General features: G+C 61.3%; 1 protein-coding gene and 1 long non-coding RNA gene across 6 annotated transcripts; one reads left to right on the top strand and one right to left on the bottom strand.

Annotated features, from left to right (window-relative positions):
- The first annotated feature begins 510 nt into the window (after nt 1–510).
- Nucleotides 511–9,977, top strand: GCGR (glucagon receptor). Of its 5 annotated transcripts, none has more exons than XM_023511043.1 (15): nt 511–533; nt 1,515–2,072; nt 5,735–5,887; nt 5,976–6,078; nt 6,869–6,976; nt 7,051–7,172; nt 7,258–7,364; nt 7,435–7,591; nt 7,678–7,837; nt 7,909–7,969; nt 8,295–8,364; nt 8,647–8,735; nt 8,861–8,999; nt 9,081–9,122; nt 9,476–9,977. In XM_023511043.1, exons 2-15 carry the CDS (start codon nt 1,824–1,826, stop codon nt 9,860–9,862), a joined length of 1,947 nt encoding a protein of 648 aa, XP_023366811.1. In that variant the 5' UTR covers nt 511–533; nt 1,515–1,823; the 3' UTR covers nt 9,863–9,977. The 5 variants fall into 5 exon arrangements, with proteins under 5 accessions (XP_023366811.1, XP_023366812.1, XP_012658387.1 ...); XM_023511044.1 differs by lacking the exon at nt 511–533 and adding an exon at nt 1,247–1,397 and having other exon boundaries at nt 8,695–8,735; XM_012802933.2 differs by lacking the exon at nt 511–533 and adding an exon at nt 1,248–1,397.
- Nucleotides 3,477–5,408, bottom strand: LOC105886660. The gene is made up of 3 exons (XR_001161100.2): nt 4,295–5,408; nt 3,984–4,258; nt 3,477–3,692 (listed from the first exon to the last, which is right to left on the bottom strand). It is a non-coding gene; the product is annotated as an uncharacterized LOC105886660 (long non-coding RNA).
- Nucleotides 9,978–10,750: the final 773 nt, after the last annotated feature.

Here is a 10,750-nt window from a genome sequence, read left to right as displayed (position 1 = left end):
TGATGCCACAGCACTCCACCCAGGGGGACAGTTTGAGGCTCTGTCTCAAAAAAAAAAAAAAAAAGAAAGAAAGAAAGAAAGAAACTCGTGGGATGTGGGAGGCCTGAGGCCTACAGGCACTTTACCTGTGCAGAGCCCAGCCACCCCTACCCTGTTTGCAGCAGGGGACAGAGGATGAGAGGACCCAAGAACAAAACCCCGTCTGTGCCACCAGAGATGGAGATGCTGTGAGTGGGGGCAAGTGGAGGCAAGAGAGGTGATGGGGACTGCCCATACTCAGGCAGAGACAGACTTTTCTGACCTTTGCCTTCTGACCTTTGCCTCTGGCCACTGCCTGAACCAAAACATAGGAAATGCCCCCCTGAGGCAGGATTTCAGGTGGGCTGTTGTGAGTCAACAAAGGCACTCCTCTTCTGGAGTCCTGAGGGTGTGGGTGGCAGTGGAGGGACCAGGGGGCAGGAAGGCCTAGGAGCTGCCTGCTGGCTCCCCCTGGGCAGTGAAACCAGCTTCAGCTCTGCCCTGGGAACTTGAGGGTAAGAGGCCCAAGGGTGGGATGGGGGGTCGGGGCTGAAAAGGAAGGAACAGCATCTAGGGAGCAGGCAGGCAGTGGCTGAAGGGACAGCATCTAGGGAGCAGGCAGGCAGTGGCTGAAGGGACAGCCTCTAGGGAGCAGGCAGGCAGTGGCTGAAGGGACAGCATCTAGGGAGCAGGCAGGCAGTGGTTGGCAGGGGGGAGGAGAAAGGCAGGAGGAGCTGGACTGGGGGGGCTGAGGCCCAGTAGGTGGAAGAGTGGGCTGGACAGCTGGATGAAAGACTAGGGGTGGTGCAGGAACTCTCTCCAGAAGAAGAGGGAAGTAAGGAAAAGTGGAGGAGAGTGCCCATCTGGAAGTCACATTCCCAGGGAGAACTTTCTAAAACGAGGGCAGGATGCTGAGAGGCCAGGAAAGATGAGGCTCCAAAGCATCCATGGGGTTTTGTGATACAGAGCTGGGCTTGGGTGGGGAGGTGATGAGGCAGTGAGGGGCTGGCTGAGGTTCTGCTGGGTCCTGGGCTGCAGGGCGAGGGAGGAGGGAATGTCTTTCTGAGGGTGGCTGGGGCATTCTGGCTCAAGCCTGCTGGTCCTCTGGGAAGGGATGGACAGCAGATGCCAGCGGTGGAGGAACAGTGGCAGGGGTTAGAGCAGGTAGCCAGCTGGGGGCGGGGCGGGGGTGTTGCCTGGGCATACCGGAAGGGGCTCACCAGACCTTGGAATGTGGCACAGAGAGGGCTAAATGGCTTCCCAGGGGGGCAACCTGGCCAAGTCAGTCAGACCTCAAGCTGCCCACACACCTGGGCCTGCAGCCCAGCCACCAGTGGGTCAGCACTGGCACGCGCAGTGTCACCCAGGAGCCGCAGGGGGTAGGTGGGGGTATCAGTCCTTCCTGAACATCTGGGAGGCAATAGACTGGAGGAGCAGAAATAGGAACAAGGAGGGAGAAGGGGGAAGGGGCGTTGAGTCACAACCCCTACCCTCAGCGGGCGACGGTTCCACACACCCCAACGCGTCCCTGCGGTGACCGAGGCCCACGTGACCACCATCAGCCCGGACGGAGGTCCACGGACGAGGGTCCAGGGGTCGGGGCTGCGGGGCAAGGGTCCGCGGGACAGGATCTGAGGGGTAGGAGTTTCGAGACCGGCTCTGCACGTGGAGTCTGCGTGTTGGGGTCGACTGTGCGGGACTCCGAGGGGCGGGGTTTGCGGGGACGTGCTCCGTGGGGCCAGGGCTCTAGCTAAGGTTCCCCGCTGGGAGTCGGCAGGTCCGCCGCGGGGCTGGGAGTGGGGGGGATGCTGCATCCTGGGACGAGCGGGACCCCCGGCTGCCTCCCCGCGGGGCCGCCCCCGCGCCTGTCCCTCCCCCTCCGCTCCGCCGCCCTGCGTAGCCGCCGGAAAGTTTGCGCGCGGCTGGGCAAGCGCGGGCGCGGGCGCGGAGCCGGCGCCGACCCCGACCGGCAGCGCAGCGGAAGCAAGCGGCCAGATCCCAACGCGCCCCGAGGACGGCGGGAGCCAAGCCAGAGCCCAGATCGGCACTGCGTGGTGAGCACCTGGGCTGCGGCCCGAGTGGACGTTCCAATCCAGGAACGGGGAGCGGGGAGCTGGCCGGTGGGGGCCCCAGCGCTGTGCGGATAGGTTCGTGGACCGCAAGTCGCCGTCCTCACCCGGTCCGACACTTTGATTCCCAACCCTGCGATGTCCCCTCCTGGTTTGGAGGATCACCTAGTCCCGCACGTCGGGCAGGCTCAGGGTCTCAGCTCTTCCCCCCATCCTCCTGACCCCTCGGAGGGGGGCGGCCTCGGTAGAACGGTGTCGGTGGCAACCTGACGCTGTCCTGCCGCCACACTCTGCGCGGGACTCGCTGCTCCCTCTGGGACCCCTCCGGCCTCCTTTCCCCGTGGGCGCGCAGGCAGCACCGCGGGTGCACTTCCTGAGGCGCCTGCCCCAGCTCTGACGGGCCCCTACGCCCCAGGACCCTACAGTGGTACCCAAGTTTGCCCGGGCTGGGTGAGGGGCGTCTGCACCCCGCGTAGCCTGCTCTTCCTCCGCGGCCCACACTTGTGACTTTGACCCGCAGCGAGCGCTGGTCACTGCCCTGCCTTGTTCCGCCCTCTCCAGCGCCCCCCACCCTTGGCCGCGGGATTTGCGTCGCGGCCCCTGAACCGGCTGACCCCTGACCTCCCTGCGCCCGCATCCTCTGAGGACCGGTCTGGCCGGGGCTGGGCTGTTTTTCTGTCCTCTTGTGTTAGGGACATGAGGGGTGAGGGGGTCGGAGCACACCCTGGCCCGCATCCCAGGCCTGCCCCGCCCCCTTGGGGGGAGGACCGGGAATCAGGCTTTGTCAACAGACTGTGGCCCCATCCAGGCCCTGGGGCAGTGACCTTCCCTGCCTGCTTTGGTTTCACATAAACAGCCCCCTCCCACCTCAGTAACCCTCAGGGACTCCCCAAAGCATCTGAGAGGCCCCTTCCACACTCAAGCTGAGGGAGCCCCACCCTGCCTGCCTTGGCCAACAAACAGTCCATCCACTTGTCCTAGCGGCCCCTCCCCAGTTTAGGTCTGTGGCCCTGGCTGAACCTCAAGCACCCAAGAGCCATGGGTTCTGCCAGGGTGGCAATGGCACCAGCCAGTAAGTGGCCTCGCTTGCCCCTACGTGTGTGTGCCCTCTGGGCTGGGCATAGAGAGGAGGGTGTGTGGTAGGGACCCCTTGCTGTGGCCACCAAGGGCAATAAGGCAGAAAGAGGCCAGAACAGTGGAGCTGGGAGTGACTCCAGCACATTGGTTGCCTCTTATCCCAGGGTTCCAGTCACCCACCTCAACAAAAATCTATCCTGAGGCTGGGCATGGTGTCTCACACCAGTAATCCCAGCACTCTGGGAGCTTGAGGTGGGAGGATCAGTTAAGCTCAGGAGTTTGAGGTTGATGTCTACTCAGAGTGACAGAGTGAGACTCTATCTCAAAAAAAAAAAAAAAAAGGAAAGAAAATCTATCCCCTGGGTGGGCAGATTGAGCATGGTTATTTCTTCCCTTAGTGTGGCAAAGCCCTCTCCTCAGTGATAGGACTCGGGAGTCTTCAGCCTGGAAGTTGAATTATTTGCGCCAGGTCCCTTTTCTTCTCAGGGTCAGACTTGTGCCCGAGTGCTCCCACAGGGACCCTGGGACCTCAGCCTTTTATTTTATTTTTTTTTTTGAGACAGTGCCTCAAGCTGTCCCCCTGGGTAGAGTGCCATGGCATTACAGCTCACAGCAACCTCCAACTCCTGGGCTCAAGTGAGTCTCCTGCCTCCGCCTCCCAAGTAGCTGGGACCACAGGCGCCCGCCACAATGCCTGGCCATTTTTTGGTTGCAGCCATCATTGTTGTTTGGCGGGTCCGGGCTGGGGATTCGAACCCGCCACCTTAGGTGTACGTGGCTGGCGCCTTAGCCGGTTGAGCTATAGGTGCCGAGCCAGACCTCAGCCTTGCATGCAGCTATAATTCAGTGCCCCAGACCCATCCACCGTTCAGAAAGTGCCTAGAAGTTTCCTTGCCCACACTCACCTGGTGCACACTAGGGACAGGGCTCCCTGCTCCCACCATGCCCCACCTCTTCTGAGGAGGGGCCTGACTTGGAGGGACCTGGGGTGAGGGGTGCCCTGACTCCTGTCCAGCCTGTGGGCACTGGACTCTATGGGAAGCTCCCAGTGCCCTGCTGGGAGGACATAGAGAGTTTCTTCCTCCTCTCTGCCCCTGGGCCCTGCTTCTCTCTGGGGTCCTCAGACTGACTGAGCCCTGCTGGAAGGCAGGCCTTGGTCTGTGTGTCCACCCCATCTCTTCTCCACACTGTTTGCTGGGTTCGGTGAGGCCAGCATCAAAGGTCCCAATTTCCCTGCACTGGCCTAAGCATGCATTCCCCTCAGGCCTGGCTGCAGGCCCCAGGCAGGGGCGGCTTATCAGCAGCATGCCTCCTCTGCATGCCCCTACCTGCATCTGCAATATGCACCCTGTTCTGGCTACCCCTATCCTACTCTTCCTCTCCTGCACCCCTGAACCTGTCTGCCCACGACCTCTCTTCTGGCTCCAGCATCACCCTGGTTGGGGGCCAGCACCCTTACTCTTCCCCTGTGCCAGCCCATGTCCTAAGCTATGAGGGCAGCACAGCAGATGGGGCTGTTTGATCAGAATCAGGAAAGATAAGGTCCCTTGGTTGACCCCAAGGCTGGGACCTAAACTGCTCCTCCCCCCTCACTTGCCTGCTGCCTTCTCTCCTGGAGAGAACCCCCCACTCTGCAGGTCCTTAATTGAAGCTCCAAGCCTGGGTGGTTTCTCCGCTGGGGAGGTCCATGAGCCAGGTGTCTGCTGGGTCACTGGGCTATCTGTGCAGGAGCAGCGCCAGAAAGCCTCCACTCTCCCTGGGTCTCTCCCAGCACTGCCTTCCACCTGGGCAGCCAGCAGTCTGTTCAGCCATCTGGCCACATTTCTGACCCCATTTGAGGGTGCCCAGAAGAAGGACTTATCACATCCCTGCAGGCTCTTGGGGTTCCTAGAGTGCCCTGTAGAGTCACCCTAAAGCTCCTCCCACTTTCCCCATGAGGTTCTATTGGAGCAAAAGACTGTGTGAAAGGCCCCACCCCAGCTGCTGGCTCTGGCCAGGGCCCTGGGGGGCACCTGGACACTCTAGTGCTGGGAGGGGCATGCATGTGATACAGACCATCCTAAGCGTATACTCCACACACCTGGCCCCTGGCACAGCTGTGAACTGGCCTGGCCACCTCAGTCACCATGATACTGGCGGTCCAGTGGTCCCAGCACCACCACTGTCACCCTCAGCATACTGAGTCAGGTCTGCCTGGCAAGCCAGCTTTCCTAGGGGCTAGGAATAGGCAGGGAGGCTGGCCCCCCTCTGTGAGCTTTGGGTAGGTGACCAGGCAGGAGGGTGGCTGCCTCCAGCACAGAGGAGAGGGGCCACCAGACAGACGGCCCTAGGTAGCAGGAGAGCCAACCCCACCCAGAGCAGACATGCAGCCCCTGTGTCCCAAACAGGACTGCCAGCACATGAAGCTGGTCAGGCCCCCTAGCCTCACACTGGCAAAGAGGGACCACTCTGGCGTCTCCTGCTCTCAGCTCTTGCTTTGTCAGGAGGATTCTGCAACTCTGGGCTGGGTCTAGGGCAGCAGGACACCCTGCTGGTCAGGACTCTCCATACTCCACTGCTCTGCCACTCAGCAACCTGTGGAGGAGGACCCACACCCGCGAGGACCCCAGTGCCCCAGACGTGCAGCCCTTGCCAGATGTGGGAGACAGCTGCCTGGAAGCATGTCCCCCACCTGGCCACGACACCGCCATCTACTGCTGCTGCTGCTGCTGCTGGCCTACAGGGTGAGTGCTCCTGCACAGGTGGGCCCTTTGCACACAGCCTGCGCTGACTGGCACTGTCCTGTCTGTCGGCCCCTCTACCTGCCCCCAGCTGCAGGCCACCTCTGCTCAGGTGATGGACTTCCTATTTGAGAAGTGGAAGCTGTACAGCGACCAGTGTTACCACAATCAGAGCCTGCTGCCCCCCCCCACTGGTGAGCCCCCAACAGGGCCTTCCAGCCTCCCAACCCTGTGTTCTCCCCACAGGAGGGCTGTCTCCTCAAAGCAGCCTACAGGGCTGGGAATACCTGTCACTCCCCAGGTCCCATCCCACCTTTACAGGCAACCTTACTGTGGTCACTGAGCACTGAGAGGTCAGAACTTGTACAGCTGGGAAGTGGTGATGGAAAGGGTAGAGCTGCCCCGGCTGGCTGCCCTAGCCTGGGGACTCATCCTTGCCCCCCATGGAGCCCAGAATGAGCAGGCAATTGGTGGGAGACATGGGACCTAGAAGGCTGGCAGTGCACCCAGGCTGGGGAGGGCTCAGGCTAGACCTGGGTATCATGATCTGGACTCTCAGTGTAGAGAGACAGGCAGGGGAACCCCCCCTGCAAGGCCACCAGGCTGAGCAAAGGGAGTTACAGCGTTAGCACTGGAACAAGGACGGATGCCAATAGCATCGGCCTTCAGCCCCCAGAGTGGAGACCCTAGGATGGGTTTGGGATACATTTGCGATAGGTGGTCTCCCTGGAGAGGTGCCCTGGGGGAAGCTGGCACTCAGGGATAGGCTAGGCTGGAGGTAGGGGTGGGCACAGTTGGTCTGGGAAGGCAGATGGCCAGGGGAACCTGGCTCCAGACCTAGGTCAGGAGGGAGCAGCCCTGGCTACAGTCTGAAAGAGGAGATGGGCCACCAGCACCCCAGCTTCCAGAAGGAGAGTTCTTTCAGGCCAGGCCCTGCTAAGGGAGCCCCTCCTCCCACCCCCACCCTGGGCCCTGCCTCTGCAGAGCTGGTCTGTAACAGAACCTTTGACAAGTATTCCTGCTGGCCTGACACGCCCCCTAACACCACAGCCAACATCTCCTGCCCCTGGTACCTGCCTTGGCACCACAAAGGTAACCACAAGGGATGGGGTGGCCAAGGGGCCGGGCCTGGGCTTGGGGCTAACAGAGCCTGTCTGCACCCCCAGTGCAGCACCGCTTTGTGTTCAAGAGATGCGGCCCTGATGGGCAGTGGGTGCAGGGGCCCCGGGGACAGCCGTGGCGCAATGCCTCCCAGTGCCAGCTGGACGATGAGGAACTGGAGGTCCAGGTCAGCCTGTGGCAGGTGTGGGAGCGCTGTGTGGAGGTGCAGGAGGCAGCCTTGCTCTGCCCTGACCAGCCACTATGGTTTGCAGAAGGAGGTGGTCAAGATGTACAGCAGCTTTCAGGGGGTGTACACGGTGGGCTACAGCCTGTCCCTGGGGGCCCTGCTCCTGGCCCTGGCCACCCTGCTGGGCCTCAGGTAGGTGCTACCAGTATACAGATGGCCAGGCAGGGAGGAAGGCAGTGGGGCTGACTCGCTGTCCTTGCAGCAAGCTGCACTGCACCCGGAACTACGTTCACGCGAACTTGTTTGCGTCCTTCATGCTGAAGGCCTGCTCTGTGCTAGTCATTGACCGGCTGATCAAGACCCGCTACAGCCAGAAGATTGGTGACGACCTCAGTGTGAGCATCTGGCTCAGTGATGGGGTGAGCACTCCACCCTTCTCCCAGCCAGGCCTGGCCCTGGTGGGCAGGTGGCAGTGTGACCCTGCTCACGCTGCACCCTGTGCTAGGCAGTGGCTGGCTGCCGGGTGGCCTCTGTGTTCATGCAGTACGGTGTGGTGGCCAACTACTGCTGGCTGCTGGTAGAGGGTGTGCACCTGCACAGCCTGCTGGGTCGTGCCACCCTCCCTGAGAGGAGCCGCTTCACCCTCTACCTGGGCATTGGCTGGGGTAAGTGGGCTGGTGCTGTGGTGGGGGCAGGCTGGCCAGGGCCTTGGGACAACAGCTGCTGCCCTCTGCAGGTGCACCCATGCTGTTTGTCATCCCTTGGGCAGTGGTCAGGTGTCTGTTTGAGAACATCCAGTGAGTATGAACTGAGTGGGGAGAAAGGCCTTGAGGGCAACAGGTGGGGGACTCTGGTCAAAGGCAGCAAGGGGGTGGCAAACGTGGAGCCTGGATGGGGTGATTGGTGACCTTGGGCCTTCCTTTCTGGAGATATTAGGGGATCCTGGAAGAGCCGCTGTGGGGGCTCAGTGCCTGTGGCTCAAGCGGCTAAGGTGCCAGCTACATACACCTGAGCTGGCAGGTTCCAGCTTGAGGCTCTGTCTCAAAAAAAAAGAAAAGAGCCACTGTGGGGTTGAGGGGTGAGTGGACTGTGCCCCAGGGTATGAGTGCCCCCCCCCCACAGGTGCTGGACCAGCAACGACAACATGGGCTTCTGGTGGATCCTGCGCTTCCCTGTCTTCCTGGCTATCCTGGTGAGATCCCCAGGGGAAGGTCTGGCAGGCAGTACACCCAGACTATCTAAGGATAGTCCAGGGACAGACAGCATTCTGCCTGGTCTAAGAGGACGGGGAGGGAGGCTCCAGCACTCAGAACACTGGCCAGCACCCTGGACAGCAGGCCAGGCTGTCCCTCCAGCCCCAAGGCCCATCTGGCTGCCAAGCCCACCTGCAGGAGGGACACATGGGGTCGGCCAGGGACACAGAGCTGGACCCTGGGGCTTGAGAGCTGCCCCAGCCTGTGCCCTCCTCAAACAGATCAATTTCGTCATCTTTGTCCGCATCATTCACCTTCTTGTGGCCAAGCTGCAAGCCCGTCAGATGCACTACACGGACTATAAGTTCCGGTGCGTGAGGGCAGGGGCCAGTGCCTCACACATCTGGGGACCTTGAGGGCCAGAGGGTGGCTGGGGTGTGACACCAAGGCCGGTGTGGGCAGGCACAGGGTGGCTCAGGCCCTGCCCCTGTGCAGGCTGGCCAAGTCCACGCTGACCCTTATCCCCCTGCTGGGGGTCCATGAGGTGGTCTTCGCCTTTGTGACTGATGAGCACGCCCAGGGCACCCTGCGTTCTGCCAAGCTCTTCTTCGACCTCTTCCTCAGCTCCTTCCAGGTGCCTGCCTGCCCCCTACCCTCACCCCTACCCCAGGGCCCAGGGCACTGCCACTGACACACTCTCTCTCTCTCTTTCTAGGGCCTGCTGGTGGCTGTCCTCTACTGTTTCCTCAACAAGGAGGTGAGTGGGGGTCTGAGGCCATCATTTCTGCCCTGATGTTGGGGTCAGAGAGTGTGAGGATGCCCAGCCCACCCCAACTGGGGTCAAGCTCAGGCCACTCCTGTCCCTTCTGCCTGCATGTTCTGAGCACAGTTGCCACAGCACTGGGTGTCAGTGTCCCCAAGATGTGTCAGCGCTGTCCTCAGAGTTCACAGTGGTGGGGTGGGGGCATCCCCACATCTGGTGATGGGGAAAGCACTACTGTGCCTAGCTTGCAGCTTTCATGGTTCTGAGGAACACCACAGAGGGACCTGGGGAGGCCAGGGCAGGCCAGAGAGGCCCAGGGACTGGCCCTACCCTCCACATATCCCCAGGTGCAGTCGGAGCTACGGCGGTACTGGCGCCGCTGGCTCCTGGGCAAAGCGCTGCGGCAGGAGCTGCGCACCAGCAGCCACGTGGCCTCAACCGGGCCCAGCCACGGCATCCCTTGTGAGAAGCTGCAGCTCGTAAGGGGAGGTAGCAGCAATGGGGCTGGCCAGAACCCCTCTGCAGAGCCCCCTTTGGCTGGTGGCCTCCCTGGGTTGGCTGAAAGCCCTTCTGTATCCCTGGCTGGGGCTGGACTCAGATTCCCAGAGAGGGCATCACTAGACAGCCCAGAACTGGACACACTGCCGAGGCTGGAGGACCCTGCTGTCCATCTCTCCCACAGTGTGGTGGTCTGTGGTGGGAGCTGCCCCTCCCCACACTTGCCCTGTCCCTGAGGGCAGCATTTGGGGTTGGGAAGCTGTGCAGTAAACTGCATGCCTATGGCCCCAAGTGTTGGCATGTCCCATGTGTGTGCCCTCCTACAATAAAGAGCAAGTAATGGCCATAGTACTCATCTGGGAGAGTGGGGCTGGGGATGGCCTGGGGAGCGTGGGTGGTGTCAGAGGGAGCATTTGCTTCCCAGAGAGTTGGAGTTGGATCCCCAGTGGGTTTCTGGGGTGGCCAACAGCACCTGTCTCTGCTTGAGCCGGTTCTAGCCACCTGGTTCAGGTGGTGGTCCTCCAGGACCTTTGCCCCTAGCCCCCAGAGAATCACTATTTGCAGAGAGATATGAAAGGGCACAGAGAAGGCACGAACATCACAGTCCTCCTGCCAACCCCCAGGAACACCAGATGTACCTAGAGGGTGTCTCTAGAAGCCTTATCCCTGGAAGTAGCCAGGAATGTGATGCATGGCTCAAAGGACAGCCCTCCGTCCCAGCTCCAGCCACCCTGGCAGTTTGCAGGCCACATAGCAGGTTGAAGCACCAAGAATGGATTCCAAAAACTGCAGCACAGCCCCTCCATCTGTATAGCCCCCAGTACATAGCAAAGGGGCCCTGCCCTATCCACTGTGGGCTGGCAGCGCCAGGCAGGAGTGGTGGCACCAGCCTGCAAGGAGCTGCCTCCTAAGTGTTGGACCCAGGAAGAGCCAGGGGTGCTTTGGGGTGGCTGCCCTAATTATCTGGGGTATAGCATATCTGATGCAGGTGTTAAGTCCTGGGCTTAGACATGCCTCTGAGGACCAGGCAGGGGTAGGGACAAGTCCAGGAGCAAAGCCCAAAGCTACCCCTCTAGGTGGTCCCTGTGGCAGGTGCTGTGACACCTACCTGGTGGAGGTACATG

This window comes from Otolemur garnettii, unplaced genomic scaffold, assembly GCF_000181295.1.
Source record: "Otolemur garnettii isolate 467f Iridium unplaced genomic scaffold, OtoGar3 scaffold00018, whole genome shotgun sequence".
Lineage (NCBI taxonomy): Eukaryota > Metazoa > Chordata > Mammalia > Primates > Galagidae > Otolemur > Otolemur garnettii.
The sequence above is the reverse complement of the archived record's forward strand: the minus strand, read 5'-3'. Positions and strand labels throughout refer to the sequence as shown.

Bases quoted from the DNA above. Each gene is read 5' to 3' on its own strand.
- GCGR (XM_023511043.1), top strand. From the start codon at position 1,824: ATGCTGCATCCTGGGACGAGCGGGACCCCCGGCTGCCTCCCCGCGGGG. The intron at 6,079-6,868 runs GTGAGCCCCCAA...CTGCCTCTGCAG, and splicing joins CCTGCTGCCCCCCCCCACTG to AGCTGGTCTGTAACAGAACC. The intron at 7,838-7,908 runs GTAAGTGGGCTG...TGCCCTCTGCAG, and splicing joins CTACCTGGGCATTGGCTGGG to GTGCACCCATGCTGTTTGTC.